At 42.0% G+C, this 20,062-nt stretch overlaps 2 protein-coding genes across 4 annotated transcripts in view; one reads left to right on the top strand and one right to left on the bottom strand.

Annotated features, from left to right (window-relative positions):
• Positions 1 to 3,144, top strand: part of fkbp15a (FKBP prolyl isomerase family member 15a) — a 25,688-nt gene extending 22,544 nt beyond the window's left edge. For all 3 annotated transcript variants that reach the window (XM_046290435.1, XM_046290434.1, XM_046290433.1), the window contains exons 22-26: positions 166 to 354; positions 535 to 657; positions 752 to 865; positions 1,245 to 1,352; positions 1,574 to 3,144. In XM_046290435.1, coding sequence (XP_046146391.1) covers positions 166 to 354; positions 535 to 657; positions 752 to 865; positions 1,245 to 1,352; positions 1,574 to 1,663 — 624 coding nt within the window. In that variant the 3' untranslated portion in view covers positions 1,664 to 3,144. The remainder of the gene's footprint in view (positions 1 to 165; positions 355 to 534; positions 658 to 751; positions 866 to 1,244; positions 1,353 to 1,573) is intronic.
• On the bottom strand, positions 2,585 to 20,062 carry lrsam1 (leucine rich repeat and sterile alpha motif containing 1). The gene is made up of 25 exons (XM_046368027.1): positions 19,688 to 20,062; positions 19,007 to 19,252; positions 18,754 to 18,810; positions 18,405 to 18,449; positions 18,134 to 18,211; positions 17,372 to 17,440; positions 16,830 to 16,914; positions 16,528 to 16,649; positions 14,261 to 14,351; positions 13,850 to 13,959; positions 13,550 to 13,579; positions 13,312 to 13,434; positions 10,231 to 10,370; positions 9,643 to 9,687; positions 9,289 to 9,359; positions 9,008 to 9,107; positions 8,531 to 8,618; positions 8,034 to 8,108; positions 7,405 to 7,485; positions 6,621 to 6,815; positions 6,181 to 6,311; positions 5,403 to 5,478; positions 5,214 to 5,286; positions 5,111 to 5,169; positions 2,585 to 4,933 (listed from the first exon to the last, which is right to left on the bottom strand). The coding sequence occupies exons 2-25, from the start codon at positions 19,076 to 19,078 to the stop codon at positions 4,811 to 4,813; spliced, it is 2,139 nt and encodes a 712-aa protein (XP_046223983.1). The 5' UTR covers positions 19,079 to 19,252; positions 19,688 to 20,062; the 3' UTR covers positions 2,585 to 4,810.

Here is a 20,062-nt window from a genome sequence, read left to right as displayed (position 1 = left end):
GTGTGCTCCCTTTCACTCACTCCTCCTCATTCATACTCATCCAATGTTTTTAAATCATTGAGTGGGAAGAAGTATAACCTCTGTCAGAGTCCCCATCACACTTCACAGAAGAGAATGGGAATTAGACTTTGGTCTTGATCTTGTAACACTGTCGGTCTCTGTCAGATGCTGTCGGAGAGGAAGAGGACGTGGCAGTGTGAGCATCAGCGTCTGTCTGAGGAGGTGGAGGAGGCGAGGAGAAGCAGCCAAAAGGATCAGCGTCTGTCTGAGGAGGTGGAGGAGGCGAGGAGAAGCAGCCAAAAGGAAACTGACCACCTGAGGGCCAGGAGAGGAGAAGTAGATCAGGGGGAACAGGTATATACACACACTCTCTCTCACACACACACACACGATGATCCAGACTAAATACCAGCCATATCAGTTGAAATGTTGCTACATACACAACATTATTATTAATAATTATTTGCATATAATAATGCTTAACATTATGTAAAGCATTAAACCTGCAGGCTTTAAACGTGTGTTTATCTAAAGGTGATTCTGGATATGGACTGGCAGCAGGGTGGATATGAGAAGGAACTACATAGCCATGAGCTAGCAGAAATCACACAGCAGAGAGACATTCTGGCCAGGACACTGTCAGAACTACAGGAACAGGTGAAGGACATACTGAGTGTACACTGAGTGTCCCTAAACATTAGGAAATGTAAACGATTCAAACAGTTGAATTCCAATGCTCTCTCGCTCTCAGTATATGGCAGCACAGAGCAGGGCAGAGACCACCAGGAAGCAGCTGGAAATGCTATTGGTTGAGCAGGAGAAGAGGCATGCCCAGCAGCCCAATCAGGATGCAATGGCAGAACAGGTGAGTGTTCCAACATTCACCTCAGACTAGTCTGTACATGATTGAAGTAGTGTTTCTTAATCCTGGTCCTGGGGACCCACCATTTTAGTTTGTCCCTAGCACAATACATCTGATTCCACTAATCACCTCATCAAACCTTTAATTAGTGGAGTCAGGTGTTTAGTGCTTGGGCAAAAACTAAAATGTCCCCAGAAATACAGGAGTAGAGAAAGCAGACTTTGGGTGGGTGGGTGTTTCAATTTTTTAAAATCTACCTTTGCTCTAACAAACTACTCCAATGAGCAATACCAAGAGAAATTGACTTCCAGCTTCTATATTGTTCATTCCTACCTCTCTCTGATCAGTGATTGTTTCAATGGTTTACGTGTGTTCCCTCCAGGTGAAGAGAGTGATGAACCGAGTGTTCCATTCTCTGAGAGGGGAGTTCGGCCTGCACCAGTCATACCAAGGAAGCGATGTCCTAGGAGTCATGCTTAGCACCATCAAGGTACAGTGCAACCAATACCTGGTGTTTCCATTTCACATTGCCCTGCAGGTAGGGAGGCTGCACCAACAGTTGATAATCGCTGCTTATGGGTGGTGCCCATGTTAATCATTTTAACACCATGGGTTGTCCTGCACCAGTAATTTGAATCCAGAGTATGACATTGAGCATGTTGTTAATGTAAACAAGGAAAATATGTTGTGTTAACATTCCCCATCCTACAGAGTGTCACCCTGGATCTGCTAACAGCCCACAATCCAGAGGAAGAAGAAAAGGTGGAAGAGGAGGAGAAATGGACAAAAGCAGTAGAGTAAAATAGGAGGGATGATGATGATACAGAGATGAATCGATCCGATGGATCAATACAAGAAAAAGAGGACCGTGGAGTTACTCAGACAGCCTGGACCTCTATTGTTAGGTCCTTGTGGTCTGAGGCTCAAGTGGAGGAAGAGTCCATCAATTCGGAAGGCCTAGAAAACAAGGGTGAAGACACCAAGTACATCCAGAGAAGAAACACCTTCTAAGGCTTGGACTGGCTCAGAGAATGGCCCAATGCCATCATCTCTCATGGTTCTTATTGAGGAAATGTCTTGTCAAGTACAGCCTCTCCCAGTCCAAATTGACCAATCAAAGTAGATGGAAGTTGTACCTCCCCCACCATTGTTAAAAAAAAAAAAAAGATTTTGGAAGCTATACAAATGCATTTATTAATGTCCACATTTGTTTTATACCATGTTTATTCATTTAAAAAAACGTTTTTATTTAAACGGCCTACCCTGGCTAAACCCTGTAACGACGCTGGGCCAATTGGGACTCTCAATCACGGCCAGTTGTGATACACCCTGGAATTGAGCCAAGGTCTGTAATGACGCCTCTAACACTAAGATGCAGTGCCTTAGACTGCTGCGCCACTCGGGAGCCCCTATTAAACACCTTATTTTGGTTTGAGTTAACAATATTAACTTTTGAAAGTGAGATTTTCTTGGACAGTATAACACAGTATGTTCTGGGCAGCTACAAAATATATGTTTTACAAGCCTCATCCCTACAACTTCATAAAACATTTGTTTTTTGTCTTGTAGTTCAGGAATTCATGTCTGAATTAAATGATCAAAACGCACTTTCGCATGTTTGATTTGCGACCAGTGTACTATCAAAATGTAATTTACATTTTATTCAATAAATATCAGTGCATTAAACGACTAAGATAATGCACTGTCAAATCACAAACAAAAAATGGTAGAGCAGATTTTATTTGCATAGGGTTTTTCCATCAAACTACCAGTGAAGAGAAGTGGCGGTAACCGTTACTCCACGTATCCTGCAATAACACTGTCATAAAGTGACAACATGCATGGCATGAAATAATTCAATATAAGCAAGGCTACATGAACATGCCTTCTTTTAATGCATGAATTCCTATGGTCATTATAGCAGGATACGGAGTGTTGCCTAAGTGATGACAACCCATACTTACCAACACCGGAATGAAAGAAGTATACATTAAATAGACTGAAGTGGTTTAACATCTAGAAAGTTCAGCATTTAATGCATAGAAGACCGAGAGCGATGCAGGCATAAATCTGAGGCTGGAGGCCTGACCATGTGATATACTCTTAAATTAGCAATATGGTTTCCATCGAGGCTAGGTCCGAGGCTATGCCCACTGCATCAAATGACACCCACATATGATATTTTATCTGCCCATTTCGTTTGTTCAGTTTCCTTCCAATAGTGTATATCAATCTAAGCAATAAGTAAATATTAAACAGGTGTGTGTATAACATGCTATTGTATGCAGTGTAACTATTATATTTGACTGCATACAAATTAAAGGATATTCTATACATTTTTCTGTATATATTTACATTCTAGAGCAGCTTTAAGTGATCATGTACCTGACACTGATACTCTTTTCACACAAGTTTGCCAAACCTAACCAGAGATTTTCTTATGACATGGTAGACGCCTAACCAGACCAGGCCCCGGGTTTTCCCGATAGCGATGCAATTTAAGCTCACAAATGTTTTTAACGATGGATCGTTCCTATAACGACCGCAGAAATCTCATGTTTCCCAAAGCACTACATTGGGAACATTCTCTAAGTGCGTCGTTGGAGCATTTTTTTATACTGGTGGTGTCGAAACAAAGGCAGTGCTGCCCTTGGATCAGATTTCTCCATTCAAATTGTTCCACAATACGACGACGGCTCAGCTCCGAGATATCACCATATGGCTGCAAATATTGAGACGTCTTATTCCAATGTTGAGGCTATCCTATAATAATGCACAGTCGTAGCTTTGGAACATCAGTGCGCACGTTCTACATTCAATGGAGGAAAATTAGACAGCACTAAAATGAGCAAAATAACTCGATGGAATTAACATGAAACTGATTTACATATTGGCCTATGTAGCCAACACATCTCGGTTTTAATTGGTATCATTCGCTTGTACGTAACAATTGCAAAGACATTGGAAACGTTGTATTTGTAGTTATCGGCGGTCACAGGTAAACATCCGTAGATCGTGTATAAACTGAAAGGGCAAAAAAATGTAACGACGCACTTAGTTGTTCTACAAGTGGTCTGAGGCTACCGTTAAATAACAAGCGTTAAGTGCATCTTTAGTAACGATGGTTTTGGGAAACAACGCTCCTACGACGAAGGTTCTTACGATTCACTTAGCCACAAGATGATTTTGGGAAACCGGGCCCAGCCCAGTTCAGCTCGGCTCAGTGCGTGAAAAGCCATTGACAGTACATATAGGTGATCTACTGTGGCAAATGCTAGGAGAAAGTATGACCAAGAGAATACATTCAGAAGCTGAATACACACACAAGTTGAAAGTGATCACATAACCAGCTAAGGAACATAACACTTACATCACCACATTACAATTTCAATCGAATATCATTAAATGTCTTCATATTCAGCATATGTTTAACACTCAGATTGTTTGATGGTATCATTCCGTACAACATAAGTTTCCAATAACCTGTAGCATGCTATGTTTACAAATGACTATAAGAGCACTTGAATGGAGAAAGAGAGAGAGATCAGAAAAGTGTCATTGGTTACCATTGGATGGATGCGCATAGATATGTATGATGATGCATTTTAAAGGGTGGCCAACCACTATTTCAACTATGAAGAGAGGAGTGAGCAAAGGTACAGTCCCTCAGACAGTTAGTTCACTAAGGCAAGACATATATCCCCCACCACAACTAACAGTCATTGATTGACCTTGTCCCTTTTGGGTCACAAAATGTGAATAAAAAAAGTGACTTGGTTGACAGAGTTAAAGATGAGAAAACAGGCTATTTCCTAGACTTGTATGATAAGAGTTGCACATATTGCCAGGCATAAGACGAAGTGAGTGCTGGAACAAAAGCCTGCAGGTAGAGTGCTTGTGGCTCTCCAAGGCCACATTGAGGCCTCAGAGGGTTGGAAAGAAGGACCTTTAGCCGTGGTAGAGGCGTAGGTGCTGGGCGATGTTGCTGCGACACAAGGGGCAGGTCTGGAGGGCATCGCTGCACATCTGGCAACAGCACACGTGGCCACAGGGCAGGAAGATTACCTGAGACTGAGAGACAGACACACAATGAGAGGTGGTGTGGTCCTGTGTAGCTGTGTAGCTCAGAGGCGCTTGGAAGATTACCTAGAATGTATGCACACATGACTGTAAGTCACTTTGGATAAAACTAAATGGAGAGGGAGACAGAATACAATAACTGGAGTGTCTGAATGTCTGCCTGCTTACCCCTGTCTCCATGCACACCACACACTCTGAGCTACCCGGGCCGTCGATGAGGCTGGGGGCTGAGGGGTTGATGGGGGTCAGTGGAGGAGTGGAGGTGGGTGTCTCGCCGGGGGCACTGGGCAGAGAAGATGGTGACGGGACAGCTTCCTCTTCCTGAGGATCGGCCTTGCAGGCCCCTGGGGGAGAGGGAGAGAATTAGGTGACACAGTAATGGATAAAAAATGCATTTGTAGCACATTCTATCACCCAATAGTGCAGTAGGTGACTTGTTTAAAGCAGAGTGTGTGTGTACCTTCAGAAGGCGTGGTGGGCTGCTCCCTGGCCCAGTTGAGAAGAGCCTTCTGGATACCCATCTCATTGATTCCCAGCTGGGAGAAAAGCAGAGGGGGGACACACACACACACACACACACAATAATTTGAACACACTGACATTAAAAAGGTGCGACACATTCTTTTTTTCTCCAGAAAATGTTTCAAAATTCTACACTGTTCACTCAACTTTAGTTTGAGAGAACAAGCACTGAAGTGTACGATCTAAATCGCTGTGTAATATATTTTAAATAACAAAAAAAAGTGTTTTTACAGCTCTTTGAAGCTGGTGAACCAAAACCAAAAGTTGCTTTCAGTTTTAGTCAACCAGCTTTAAACAGCTGTAAAAACGCGTTTTTTGTTATTTTAATATGTTTCACAGCGATTTAGATGGTACAATGACTCCCTACACTATTCTGTGATCGTTTTCTCACAAAATGAAAGAACTGTAGAATTTTAGCAGCCAGGAAATGACCAATTCTACTAGATAACACAGCCTCAAAGTCAGAACATTTTTCCCAGCTTGACAACAGATGCCACTCCGGCAGGAGAAATCAATAGGCAAATATCACAGCCAATCACAACACTGGCAGGTAAGGAATACTGTGAAACACTATCATTCCACTATAACTACAGATATATTATGGACATTTTTTGAAATTACAATGCAGAAATATCCTATGTGTAGCACCTTTAAAACATGTTATGGAATTGCCATGTCTGTGTTGATTCCATGACACAAACTTCATTTTTACACACCTTACGGAGGTCTTTGTGGTCATGTGGCGCAGGGCCTCGGAAGTGACTCTGTGGTGGGCCATGATGGGGAGATAGTGCTGGGCTGACAGCTTACACAGCAGACTGACAAGGTCACTCTCCACACCAACCTCCTGAGACAGAGAGACACAGAGAGAGAAGAGTTTAGGTCAATTCAATATCTTTGAGGAGGGGAACAACATTCAAAAAATTATCCAGGGACATTATCCTTCATTAAAAAAACTCAATGCTTTGGAATTTATTCTGTGTATAATTTTTGGTAATATAAAAATAACATACACCATTTAGCAGATGCTACACAACTTTATTGAATGGGCTGCCCCAGCGGGAATCGAACCCACAGTGTCCTGGTGCTGCAAGTGCATGCTCTACCAATAGCCACACAGGTGGTGTATTATGGTGGTATAAGGTAGTGTACATACCTGCATGCGTAGCAACAGAGGCTTGGCGTCCAGCAGCCTCTGGTACTGGATCAGCCAGTAGTTCTGCTGGTTGGAGTCACTCTTCAGCTCCATCTCCTGGAGGACCTGTCTCAGCTCCACCTCTCTCTGGTCCTTCTCCTTCAACAGCTGCTGCAGCAGGTCACTGAGAGCCGATCGCTGCTCCCACAGCACCTCCTGCGCGCACGCACACACGTCAGAGGACACTGGCAGTTCCTCATGCAAGTTTGTCTAAACCTCACTAACCTGCCTAATAGAGTTCACCAGAGAAAATAAGAGAATATTTGTATAATAATCCCAATCTATACGAATAATTAGTCACATACCGTCATGCATAATGCTGTGTAATATCTTATCCATGCTCAATGCCCACACCCTGTCATCTTCAAATAAGAGGCATGAAATGTACTCATGGCAGAATGACATGGAGGGGCTAAACCAAGGTAGAATATTCAAGAAAAGAAGCCGGGGTAGGGACAGGATAGAAGCCGGGGTAGGGACAGGATAGAAGCCGGGGTAGGGACAGGATAGAAGTGAGGGGGATCTAGTTTTGTAGTGTATGTAAAATAGTCATGACATAATCTCGTAATTTTAGCAGACACTCTTTATCTAGAGCGACTTACAGAAGCAATTTGGGTTAAGTGCTTTACTTAAGGGCATCGACAGATTTTCACGTAGTCGGCTCAGGGATTCGAACCAGCAACGCTCTTAACCGCTAGGCTACATGTCAGTGATGTCAAACTATTTGCTTATATCTATGACGTACCTGCAGGTTCTCAGCGTCCAGATTGTGTCTCTTAACCTCCAGTTTAGTCAGCTGCATTAACTCTCCTTCTATTAGCCTGATCTAGAAACATATGAACATAACAGGGAGGTGAGCTGGAGGCTCCGGCAGCAAACTCGGTAGGGGGATGATGGCATGTAATGCAAAAAGCACTGGGACTAATGGAAACTGCATGATTCTACCTTCAGACAAGCAGTCTTCCCCAAACATAAAAACAACAGAAAAGGCTGGGAGGGATCAGCTGTTAGTTAGTGATGGGCTGGAACAAAAGCCTGCACTCCCAGTTGGTTTCTACAGCCTAAAGTTTGTCTAAACCTTGATATTCAACGTGTGTGATTGAATGATACAGACGTCATAGTGGAGATGTCCAAAAATGATTACAAATAAATAATAATGTTGTCAAGGGTCTATAGATCTAACACAGGACTAATACACCTCTGTATTGCCAGATTTGTTGAATAGTGTGTAGTATTCCTGTTAATGATATAAATATTGAATGTGTGTAATATTGAAAGATACTGAATGTTATATAAAATGACACTTAATGTGTGTATATCGAATGACAGTGAATTCATACTGAATGCATGTTGACGGTGTGTTACCACAGGTACCTGTTGTTGGATGTAGCCGTGCACACTGTCCTTCTGCAGCTGCAGTACCTGGAAGGCTGCCTTCTGCATCTCCTCCTGTAGAGGGCCACAGAGAGTAACTAATGTCAGCTATTTCAACTGGGCTGGGTTTCCTTGTTTTCCACGATTTACAATGGAGTTGAGTGGCGACTTGTGTGGGCAAACTAGAGATCTAACATCACATAGAATGATGTTGTTTTATCAAAGACTTTCAGCGCCCAAAGAATAGCCTGCATTTACACAGGACAATGTCCAGCCTGACCACCACCAGTCACCGTTCAACTCTAAATCGTGGAGTTGAGTTTAGTCGGCTACCTGTTTCTATAGTCGTTCCAACGTACGATCCAACCTTAACAAAGTGCGATGTCAGTACCAAGTGTTTCATGTAACACTAGACATTCTCACTAGCTTGTGAAAACATTGTAAATATTTGTTTACTATCTATCTGTGATGCACATAGCAGTAAATATAGATTTTACCTCCTGTAGGATACAAGCGATGGCTTTGGATTTGTCTAGCTGCTGGAGCGAAAGCACCTGATCGAACTTCCTGTCCTGACTCTCCAGACTACGACGAGAGGAGAGAGGAAGCAAGGTGGAAATGCGTTTCTAATCAGGAACCTCCTACAAAAATAAAGTGCTCAAAGAGAACTACACCAAACAATATCTCATTGATAAAGCATGTGGTGTGTGTGTGCGTGCTTTGGTTTTACTATCCTTATGTGGACCAGAAGTCCTCAAGGACAGTAAAACAAGAAGAATTCTGACTAGAATTTCGCTAGTCCCCACAAGGAAAAAAAGCTATTTTAAAGACTGGGTTTATGTTTAGGGTTAGGATTAGAATTAAGCGTTAGGGTTAAAATTAGGGTTAGGAAAATAGATTTTTGAAAGGGAATCAATTGTTTGGTCCCACAAGGATAGTAAAACAAACGTGTGGGTCTGTCTGTGTGTACTGACCTCCTGCAGGCCTCAGAGACCAGACTCTGTCTGCGTGAGTCACTGGCTTCCTGCATCAGACGCATAGAGCAGCTCTCTGACAACATCTTCTGCATGGCCACTGGAGAAAGAAAGAGAGACAAGAGAGAGAGGAGACAAAGGAAAAACAAAGATAAGACTTTGAGAGACCCCATTCCTTATGCTAACTGCAATCCGTTCAGAGGTTATAGCTTCAATCCACATTGCCCTCCTTCCAAACTTGCTCTGGACTTTTTCTTGGAGACTACATTTCCCATGCTCACCTGCTACCTCTCTCTTCCTGAGTGAGTTGGTCTCTTCTTGTGTGATGGCTGTCAGATGCTCCATCCGTATCCTGCACAGAATAATGGAAAGAAAGACATCTCACACTGCAACAATTCTTTTTCAGCAGTATTCCGTTTTAATATTTTAAAAATTTTTTAATAAGTATTCTAGAAGGAAATTCTGGCCTGCAGCTTCCATTTGGCACCGTTCGTAAATAGTCTTTCTATTTGGAATATGAGTCAGATCGTTGAGTACCTCAGTCAGCGAAAGAGCTGTAATCTTTTAGCTTCTAGGATCATAGATGGATTGCTCCAGTAAGGGTGGATCGATAAGAAAGGCTCTCTCCCACTTACCGGTCCTGCTCCAACTGTTGAAGAAACTCTGAACTCTTTCTTTGTCTGAAAAGACACACACAAACATACAGTCAATCAGAGATGGGAGTTAAGCCTAGAGCTCTTGAGACCCACGGCCAGCCTCAAGACCCATGTTGCAGTCCAAATGGCACCCTATATAGTGCACTTCTCTTGGTCAAAAGTAGTACACTACATAGGGAATAGGGTGCCATTTGGATGCAGAGCCTAGTGCCCAGCTGCCACATTAGTGAACCAAGGTACCCTGGCAATTGTGTGCTATGTCACCCCTATTTAGTCACAGAACACTGACAAAAATATGTATTGGGTAAAGTTTAGTACCAACAACATGGTCTTGTTTGAGACCATTAACTGAGACAGAGACCCAGACTGCATTTATGTGGTCTCAAGACCAAGACCACAAGATCAAGATTAATGATACATGTCAACAAATGTCATCATCCATTATTTTTAGAATATTGAACACGTCTCCTTTTTCTGCATCTCATTGTCCACTTTTATTACGAGTAAACCTGCCAAACGTGCGCACCCCCCTCCCTCTCCTCCTCGCTCTCTCTCGCTAGTCCTCACCGTTTGTTGTCCAGTAGCAGGTTGTTGATGCGGTTAGCGATGCCCGTCTCGGCCTGGCGGACCTTACCCAGAATCCTCTGCCTCTCAACCTCCTGGAACCTCTGCTGCACTGACACGCCTAGCTCCAGACGCTCCTGTTCCTGGAGAGGGGGAGAAGACATGACAACCTACCGCCGTTGTGCCCTTGAGCAAGGAACTTTACCCCGAAGTGCTACAGAGGTGCTGCTGTGTACTGTGACAGCAAAAATAAATTATATCTGGGGAAATGCACCCAATAAATCAATTATTGTATGTCAACTTTTAATAGGACAATGGAAGTCTGCTTTGAAAAAAAAAAACATTATTAAACCCAACACGTTTCAGCAAATGCCTTCATCAAGGTATGACCTGTAGAGGGGAAGAGAAGTGCCGAGGCAGGGAGTAAAGGATTGGCCAGCTCAACTCAACATTCTCTGACATATAGTAATAGGGCAATGATATTGAAACTTTTTCAGCAGGGAACCCATTTCTTCTGCTAGAGTTCTGGGGACCCCATTTTGTTTTCGAAATGATAGTTTCCGGATTCGACCATATTAATGACCAAAGGCTAGTATTTCTGTGTGTTATTATTAAGTCTATGATTTGATATTTGATAGAGCAGTCTGATTGAGCGGTGGTAGGCAGCAGCAGGATCGTAAGCATTCATTCAAACAGCACTTTCGTGAGTTATGCCAGCAGCTCTTCGCTGTGCTTCAAGCATTGCGCTGTTTATGACCCAAGAATTTCTTGCGACTTCACCCCAAATCTAATGACACAATCTTAAAAATCGGTACAATTCGATTTTACGTCAACAAATAACATCTCTTATCAAAATGTAAAGAAACCAATAAATACATTTACTCAATAAACAGTTCCTTCGGAAAGTATTCAGACCCCTTAACTTTTTCCACATTTTGTCAGGTTACAGCCTTAACATAAAATGTATTAGTTTACCCCCCCCCCTCAATCTACACACAATACCCTATAATGTCAAAGCAAAAACTGGTTTATAGACATTTTTGCTAATTTATGAACTGCAATATCAAACTTACATAAGTATTCAGACACAACAGTACTTTGTTGAAGCACCTTTGGTAGCGATTATAGTCTTGAGTCTTCTTGGGTATGACACTACAAGCTTGGCACACCTGTATTTGGGGACTTTCTTCCATTCTTCTCTGCAGATCTTCTCAAGCTCCGTCAGGTTGGATGGAGAGCATTGCTGCACAGCTATTTTCAGGTCTCTCTAGAGATGTTCGATCGCGTTCAAGTCCGGGCTCTGGCTGGGCCACTCAAGGACATTCAGAGACTTGTCCTGAAGACACTCCTGCATTGTCTTGGTTGTGTGCTTAAGGTCATTGTCCTGTTGGAAGTTGAACCTTCGCAACCAGTCCGAGGTCCTGAGTGCTCTGGAGCAGGTTTTCTTCAAGGATCTCCCTGTAATTTGCTCCGTTCATCTCTACATCGATCCTGACTCGTCTCCAGTCCTTGCCGCTGAAAAACATCCCCACAACATGATGCTGCCACCACCATGCTTTACCATAGGAATGGTACCAGGTTTCCTCCAGACGTGATGCTTGGCATTCAGGCCAAAGAGTTCATTCTTGGTTTCAGACCATAGAATCTTGTTTCTCATGGTCTGAGAGTCTTTAGGTTCCTTTTGGCAAACTCCAAGCGGGCTGTCATGTGCCTTTTACTGAGGAGTGGCTTCTGTCTGGCCACTCTATCATAAAGGCCTGATTGGTGGAGTGCTGCAAAGATGGGAGTCCTTCTGGAGGGTTCTCTCATTTCCACAGATTAACTCTGGAGCTCTGTCAAGAGATTGCTCAGTTTGGCCGGGCGGCCAGCTCTAGGAAGTCTTGGTGGTTCCAAACATGTTCCATTTAAGAATGATGGAGGCCAATGTGCTCTTGGGAACCTTCAATGCTGCAGAATTGTTTTTGCTACCCTTCCCCAGATCTGTGCCTGGACACAAACAAACAATGCTACCTAATATAATGTTTACATACCCTACATTATTCATCTCATATGTATATGTATATACTGTACTCTATATCATCTACTGCATCTTAATGTAATACATGTATCACTAGCCACTTTACCTATGCCACTTTGTTTACATACTCATCTCATATGTATATACTGCACTCAATACCATCTACTGTATGTTGCCTATGCCGCTCTGTACCATCACTCATTCATATATCTTTATGTACATATTCTTTATCCCCTTACACTTGTGTCTATAAGGTAGTAGTTTTGGAATTGTTAGCTAGATTACTTGTTGGTTATTACTGCATTGTAGGAACTAGAAGCACAAGCATTTCGCATTAACATCTGCTAACCATGTGTATGTGACAAATAAAATTTGATTTGATTTGATTTTAATCCTGTCTCGGAGCGCTACGGACAATTCCTTTGACCTCATGGCTTGGTTTTTGCTCTGACATGCACTGTCAACTGTGGGACCTTATATAGACAGGTGTGTGCCTTTCCAAATCATGTCCAATGTCCAACTGAATTTACCACAAGTGGATTCCAATCAAGTCGTAGAAACATCTCAAGGATGATCAATGGAAACAGGATGCACCTGAGCTCAATTTTGAGTCTCATAGCAAAGGGTCTGAATACTTATTAAAAATAAAAAAACAGAAATACTTTATTTACATATATTTGCAAACCCTTCTAAAAACCTGTTTTCCCTTTGTCTTTATGGGGTATTGTGTGTAGATTGATGAAGAAAGTTTTATTTAATCCATTTCAGAATAAGGTTATAATGAAAAAAAATGTGGGAAAAGTCAAGGGGTCCGAATACTTTCCGAAGGCACTGTATATCTATATATTGTTGTGCCACACCATTAGGGGTCAAGACCCCGGCTCTGAATAACACTGTAGTAAGGCATATGTAGTCTTATACTAAATGAAGTTCTAATGAAGGTTGCCACTGAACGCTAAAGACTATTATGGGCTTTCCAAGGGTCTTTACAATGACTGTGATGGTTGCTATATTAGAGATTGTGTGTCTGTGTGGTGCGTGTGTGTGTGTGTGAGCCCAGCAGTCACCTGTCTGACAGACAGCAGGATGTTCTCCTTGTGGGAGTTGTTCATAAGGATGAGCTGGTGATGCTCCTTCTGCTTCTTTTCCAGCTGACGCTCAAATGCCAGTTTCTCCTGGTGCTTCTGCTCCTGTGTGTGTGCGTGTGTGTGAGAGAAAGAAAGAAAGTGATAGAGACTGTCATTAACTCTGAGTCACCAGCCATTGAGTGTCGATAAAATGTGATTAAAAAGTCTCCTATAGTACCTTTCTCTTCTCAAACTCATTGAACTTACTCTGCAAATGGAGACAGGGAAACAAGCAGTGTAATCAGTCAGACAGTTATGACAATAATCAAATAAATCATTACATTGAGATTGTCATGGTGTGTGGGTCCATCTCATGGTGTGTGTGCGTGCTTTCATATGTGCGTGTTTGTAAAAGAATGAAAGAGAGAGCTCCTTCATTGCTCTGTGAAAGGTTGGTGTATGTTCCTCTCTAAAAATGGCCCTTGCTGCTCCACAGAACTAAGATGGTTGCAAGGTGACAGCCCAGGCCAGCACTCACCTGCCAGGCCCCCTCCAGACTGTCCACATCGTCCGGGCTCTGCTTCCCTGAGTCACTCTCTAGCACGGGCAGCAGGAACTGAGACGAGGGGCAGTACTCCTCCCCCAGCTCTGTCAAAACACACACACACACAGACAGACAGATGAGACAAAGTGTGTAAATGAGTGGGTAGAAGTGAGAGTATTGACTGAATTTCCTCTTGCCTGACTAGGGACTTCCTTATACTTATGTCATGTTCTGTTGCCATTTTCTTGGAAACTGAGCAAGTTTGTTTGGGGTGTCTGAATCAGAAGTCCTGAAATTATGGAATAACTGCACTGTTTCATAGTACAGCAGGGACCACATGTCTACATTGCAATTCCACCAAAATTGTCTGAGTAACACTATACTAATAGTACTTTTCTAACTCACCAGTGCAGAGGAACCGTTGGATGTCCTCAGTCCCCATGGTGCACACCGAGGCAGGGGGGTAGGACATGAGAGCAGCGTCCAGGGTCAGGCTCTGGTGTGAGAAAACACAGACCGGTTGTTAACAGAATGTACAGAATGTAAATGAGTGTTATTCCAAATAGAGGTCGACCGATTAATCGGAATGGCTGATTAATTAGGGCCAATTTCAAGTTTTCAAAACAATCGGAAATCTGTATTTTTGGACACCGATTTGGTCAGATTTTTTTATTTTTTTTTACACCTTTATTTAACTCGGCAAGTCAGTTAAAGAACACATTCTTATTTTCAATGACGGCCTAGGAGCGGTGGGTTAACTGCCTTGTTCAGGGGCAGAACAACAGACTTTTACCTTGTCAGCTCGGGGATTCAATCTTGCAACCTTACAGTTAACTAGTTAAACGCTATAACCACCTGCCTCTCATTGCACTCCACGAGGATCCTGCCTGTTACACGAATGCAGTAAGAAGCCAAAGTAAGTTGCTAGCTAGCATTAAACTTATCTTGTAAAAATCAATCAAACATAATCACTAGTTAACTACACATGGTTGATGATATTACTAGTTTATCTAGTGTGTCCTGCGTCGCATATAAACGATGCGGTGCGCATTCGCGAAAAAGGACTGTCGTTGCTCCAACGACGTGTACCTAACCATAAACATCAATGCCTTTCTTAAAATCAATACATAGAAGTATATATTTTTAAACCTGCATATTGAGTTAATATTGCCTGCTAACATGGATTTCTTTTAACTAGGTGAATTGTGTCACTTCTCTTGCAACAGAGTCAGGGTATATTCAGCCGTTTGGGCTGCCTGGCCCGTTGCGAACTGTGTGAAGACTATTTCTTCCTAACAAAGACAGCCAACTTTGCCAAACGGGGGATGATTTAACAACAGCGCATTTGAGAAAAAAAGCACAATCGTTGCACGACTGTACCTAACCATAAACACCAATGCCTTTCTTAAAATCAATAAACAGAAGTATATATTTTTAAACCTGCATATTTGGCTAAAAGAAATCCAGGTTAGCAGGCAATATTAACCAGGTGAAATTGTGTCACTTCTCTTGCGTTCATTGCACGCAGAGTCAGGGTATATGCAACAGTTTGGGCCGCCTGGCTCGTTGCGAACTAATTTGCCAGATTTTTACGTAATTATGACATAACATTGAAGGTTGTACAATGTAACAGCAATACTTAGGGATGCCACCCGTTAGATAAAATACGGAACGGTTCCGTATTTCACTGAAATAATAAAAGTTTTGTTTTCGAAATGATAGTTTCCGGATTCGACCATATTAATGACCAAAGGCTAGTATTTCTGTGTGTTATTATTAAGTCTATGATTTGATATTTGATAGAGCAGTCTGATTGAGCGGTGGTAGGCAGCAGCAGGATCGTAAGCATTCATTCAAACAGCACTTTCGTGAGTTATGCCAGCAGCTCTTCGCTGTGCTTCAAGCATTGCGCTGTTTATGACTTCAAGCCTATCAACTCCCGAGATTAGGCTGGTGTAACCGATGTGAAATGGCTAGCTAGTTAGCGGGGTGCGCGCTAATAGAGTTTCAAACGTCACTCGCTCTGAGACTTGGAGTAGTTGTTCCCCTTGGCTGTTGTCGATGTGTCCCTGGTTCGAACCCAGGTAGGGGCGAGGAGAGGGACGGAAGCTATACTGTTACACTGGCAATACTAAAGTCCCTATAAGAACATCCAATAGTCAAAGGTATATCAAATACAAAATGGTAGAGAGAGAAATAGTCCTATAAATACTTTATTAACTACAACCTAAAACCTCTTACCTTGGATTATTGAAGTCTCATGTTAAAAGGAACCACCAGCTTTCATATGTTCTCATGTTCTGAGCAAGGAACTTAAACATTAGCTTTTTTACATGGCACATATTGCACTTTTACTTTCTTCTCCAACACTTTGTTTTTGCATTATTTAAACCAAATGTAACATATTTTATTATTTACTTGAAGCTAAATTGATTTTATTGATGTATTATATTAAGTTAAAATAAGTGTTCATTCAGTATTGTTGTAATTGTCATTATTACAACAAACAAAAAAGTTTTTTTTAAAGTTTGTAAATCGGCCGATTAATCGGTATCGGCTTTTTTTGGGACCGCCAATAATCGGTATCGACGTTGAAAAAAATCATACTCGGTCGACCTATAATTACAATTAAGCAACATTCCATCTGGCAATGTACGAGTACACACACACACCTCTAGAGTGCGTGCCAGAGCCAGGTCCCGGGGTAACTCCCTCACACTGTTCTCACTCAGGTCAAGTGTGCGCAGGCTGCTCATACGGCCCACAGAGGTAGGCAGCTGACTTAGACAATTACCTATGGAGGAAGATAAAGTACTTTACAAACACAATGCCATACCGACAGACACATACACCAACAAATCCATATCCTATTCAAACTAAGTCAAAATCCATTCATCCTTTTCCCGAATAAAATATACTTCCTAAGTTGGATTCCCCTGGAAGGCTACCCCATTCAGACCAAAGGTAAACAAACCTTTCACATTGAGGGTCTGCAGAAGTCTGAGATTCCCAATGGAGTCCGGCAGGGCCTTGATCTGGTTATTTTCTATATTCAGCACCTAAGTGGAGGATTCAAAATGGCAGTGGGTGAGCATCCATTTAGGTACAGTATGTTTCCATTGATATCCTTCTGTTATTAAAGCTAGAATCCTTAATGGCTACATCCATTTTTGAACTTAAATATTAATGATATATACTCATTGATTCTTAAAGAATAACTTCTAAATGCCTCATTAGTTTAGTTCAACTGTTGTACCCCATCGGAACACAAAATATAAGCTTGTTTAACTCCAATGTTTGTAAGCAACGTAAATGTAAACAAACACTGAATAGCCTCAAATAATGGTTAAAACTATACATTTGCATCCATAGCTCTGTCTATGACTGTGAGAGTGGTTACATTTCTCCAGCACCATCACTCAGCTTTTTCGCAAAACAGGGGATGGGAGCACAATTTCTTAATGTTTCAGTTAAGGATTCTAGCTTGAAAGGCTATTATATGTATGATGATCTGACCTGCAGGGATGCCAGTTGCCCTATATCGTCAGGGAGGGCGGTCAGCATGTTCTCGTGCAAATCCAACACCTATGAGAAATGGACAGGGAGAGCGGGAAGGGTAAGGATGTACCTCGTTGGAAGGAGTCATCCGATTGAATGTTTGCTGAATCATGCAGGTAATTATGGTTAAGTCATTGACTAACTAACCCATAATGCTTATTAGGTTAAACACAACTCATCAAACGTAAATCGAGTCAACAAAAAATACTAGTTCCTTCAACTCGTTATATCACTAAATGTACATATTGATCAACTAATAACAGGTATTCATTTTGAAAAAGACTGAATGGAATTTCTAATGTTTTTTTTCTTCCCCCCAATGAAATGACTGTATAGTCGTGTTTGATTTGTCCTTTGTGCTCATCCAGTACAGTACATGTCTTGCCCTATCTAATACTACTAGTGTCTAATGTAATGCTCCCATTGTCCATACCTCGCATCTTTAGTGATGTTTTTGTGGTGTTTTTGTCCTGTGCAATGTGCAGTGTCCTATGCAATGCTTAGGCCTAATGTGTCCTATACAGGCTAGGTAATGCCTACTGTGTCCTATACAGGCTAGGTAATGCATACTGTGTCCTATACAGGCTAGGTAATGCATACTGTGTCCTATACAGGCTAGGTAATGCATACTGTGTCCTATACAGGCTAGGTAATGCATACTGTGTCCTATACAGGCTAGGTAATGCCTACTTTGTCCAATGCAATGTTTTGTCTTCAAACCTTTAGTGTGACCAGAAAGTTGATGCAACAGCCTTTGGGCACCATGGACTTCAGTTGGTTTCCATGGAGAATGAAGACCTTGGTAGATCAAAGAGTCACACAGGGATGTTATTGGCTTACCAGTCTTCTAAAGAGCAACACTTCTGCACTTTGTAACCTACAAGCTTGAGATTAGGTCAATTCCATTCAGTAAATTCAGAAGGTGATATTAAATTAAATTCATCAAGTTCCTTTATCGACCCAGACTTCCACATGTAATTGGTAGTCTTACCTTCTTCTGTAGCACCTTGCATATGGAGAACGCACTGGTTGGAACCTGAGCAGAGGGGACACCAGACATATTTTCCTCTTCATGTCAACAAGACGATCAATGTTTTTTAATAGCTACATGATGCTGATAGTACTGCTGTCATTTCAGAGATTAGATTTTACTTTGAAGAACTTGGTATACTTAAAGGCACACATGGAAGTTTTAGTGTTGACTAGACTACAAGATAGCCCACAAAAAGATTCTTACATTCTCCTGTCCTCCATTTACAACATGACTTGAGCGTTAATTTATCATTAATACCTGCTATACTACACATCTATGCAAATTTGTAGACCTACATCACACTTACCTCTGTGAGCTCACAAGCGGAGATGTCCAGAATGTCACCAGCCCCTACTTCTTTAGACTGCCAAAACAAAGAAGATGTCAATGCAAGACCTGATCATAGATCAGCACTCCTACTGTGAGACACTTTGTAAATTCTGGCCCTGGTGACCCAGGTCGGAATCAGACCCTGTCAAGAGGGGGAGCATGAAAACCAAAAGTGCTGCTGACTTCAATACCCGGATTACTCACATACACAGAGAGATAAAGCTCCTTACCAGGCACAGTTGATGCTCCAGACGCTTCTTGGAGTCCTCACTGGGCTTCCTCTTTCTGAAGAACAGAGGCATCCTGAGGCCTGTCTGTCCTTCTACCAGTCTGTCTGTCTATATATCGGTCTGTCTGTCCCTCTGTCTGTATGAGGCTGAATTTGTGCCCCCTCCTCTCGGGTATTGAACTCCGAGCAGAGGGCAGATGGCTTGAGGTTTGAAATTACCAGTGTGGAGAAATCAGTCTCACCAATACTGTAGAACAGAAAAATACATTGTTATGGTTCACATAACCCGTTTTCAGCTTACTCTCGTTTAGGGGTTATTGTCAATACATAAATTAGGCCTAAGAACAATATAAAGACACAGAAACACACAAACCAACAAAATCACAAAAAAATGTGATGTTGCCAAAATACGCTACTGTATCAACAAAACATTACAGTTGTCGTATCTAAAGGTTAGAAGGACTTCTAACTAGCTCGTTTAACCAGCTGAATGCCTCTATATGGTATAGCTAGCTAATTTAGCTAGCAACAATCCGGTTGACAGAGCAAATTCTTCTAATGATGTATGCTAGCTACTTAAAGTAAGCTAGCCTTAGCTAGCTAACAAATTACCACAGTTTTCTAATGTATGATTTAACTGGCTAACTAACGTCAGCTTTCGGCTTAGTAATTTTGAACAAACCTTTATCTAGAAACGACTAGTTTTGGGATAAATCCGAATTGGAGTCTGAATATAACGTTGAGTACGCAGGTCAATATTCCGATAGAGACATAGTTTGCTGTTTTTATTTGATGGTTATTCTGTCTGTTTTTGTTTAGTGTTCCCGTTGTCAAAATGAGTTCTGCCCGATGGGCGGATTCGATTCTGCTGAACCGCTGGGCACCGGGCATAGGCTGGTCACGTTACCGGGCCAAAACGGGGAGAGGCGCACCCCTCTCAAATCGAACAGTAATCTGCATCGCTCCGTCATTTTGGCAATATGGTGCATCGTCCAGAAACATACATCTCTTTTACATTAAATACATTTTTGAACTGTCTAACTATTTTTCATTGGGA

This window comes from Oncorhynchus gorbuscha, linkage group LG11 (assembly GCF_021184085.1).
Source record: "Oncorhynchus gorbuscha isolate QuinsamMale2020 ecotype Even-year linkage group LG11, OgorEven_v1.0, whole genome shotgun sequence".
Lineage (NCBI taxonomy): Eukaryota > Metazoa > Chordata > Actinopteri > Salmoniformes > Salmonidae > Oncorhynchus > Oncorhynchus gorbuscha.
This window is presented reverse-complemented; position numbering and strand designations above follow the sequence as displayed.

Excerpts from the sequence above, each read along its gene's own strand:
- lrsam1 (XM_046368027.1), bottom strand. The coding sequence starts at position 19,078 with ATGCCTCTGTTCTTCAGAAAGAGGAAGCCCAGTGAGGACTCCAAGAAG. Across the intron at positions 9,360-9,642 it reads CAACAGTTGGAGCAGGACCG|GATACGGATGGAGCATCTGA; the intron begins GTAAGTGGGAGA and ends TATTCTGTGCAG. Across the intron at positions 5,287-5,402 it reads GCCCACCACGCCTTCTGAAG|GGGCCTGCAAGGCCGATCCT; the intron begins GTACACACACAC and ends CCTCTCCCCCAG.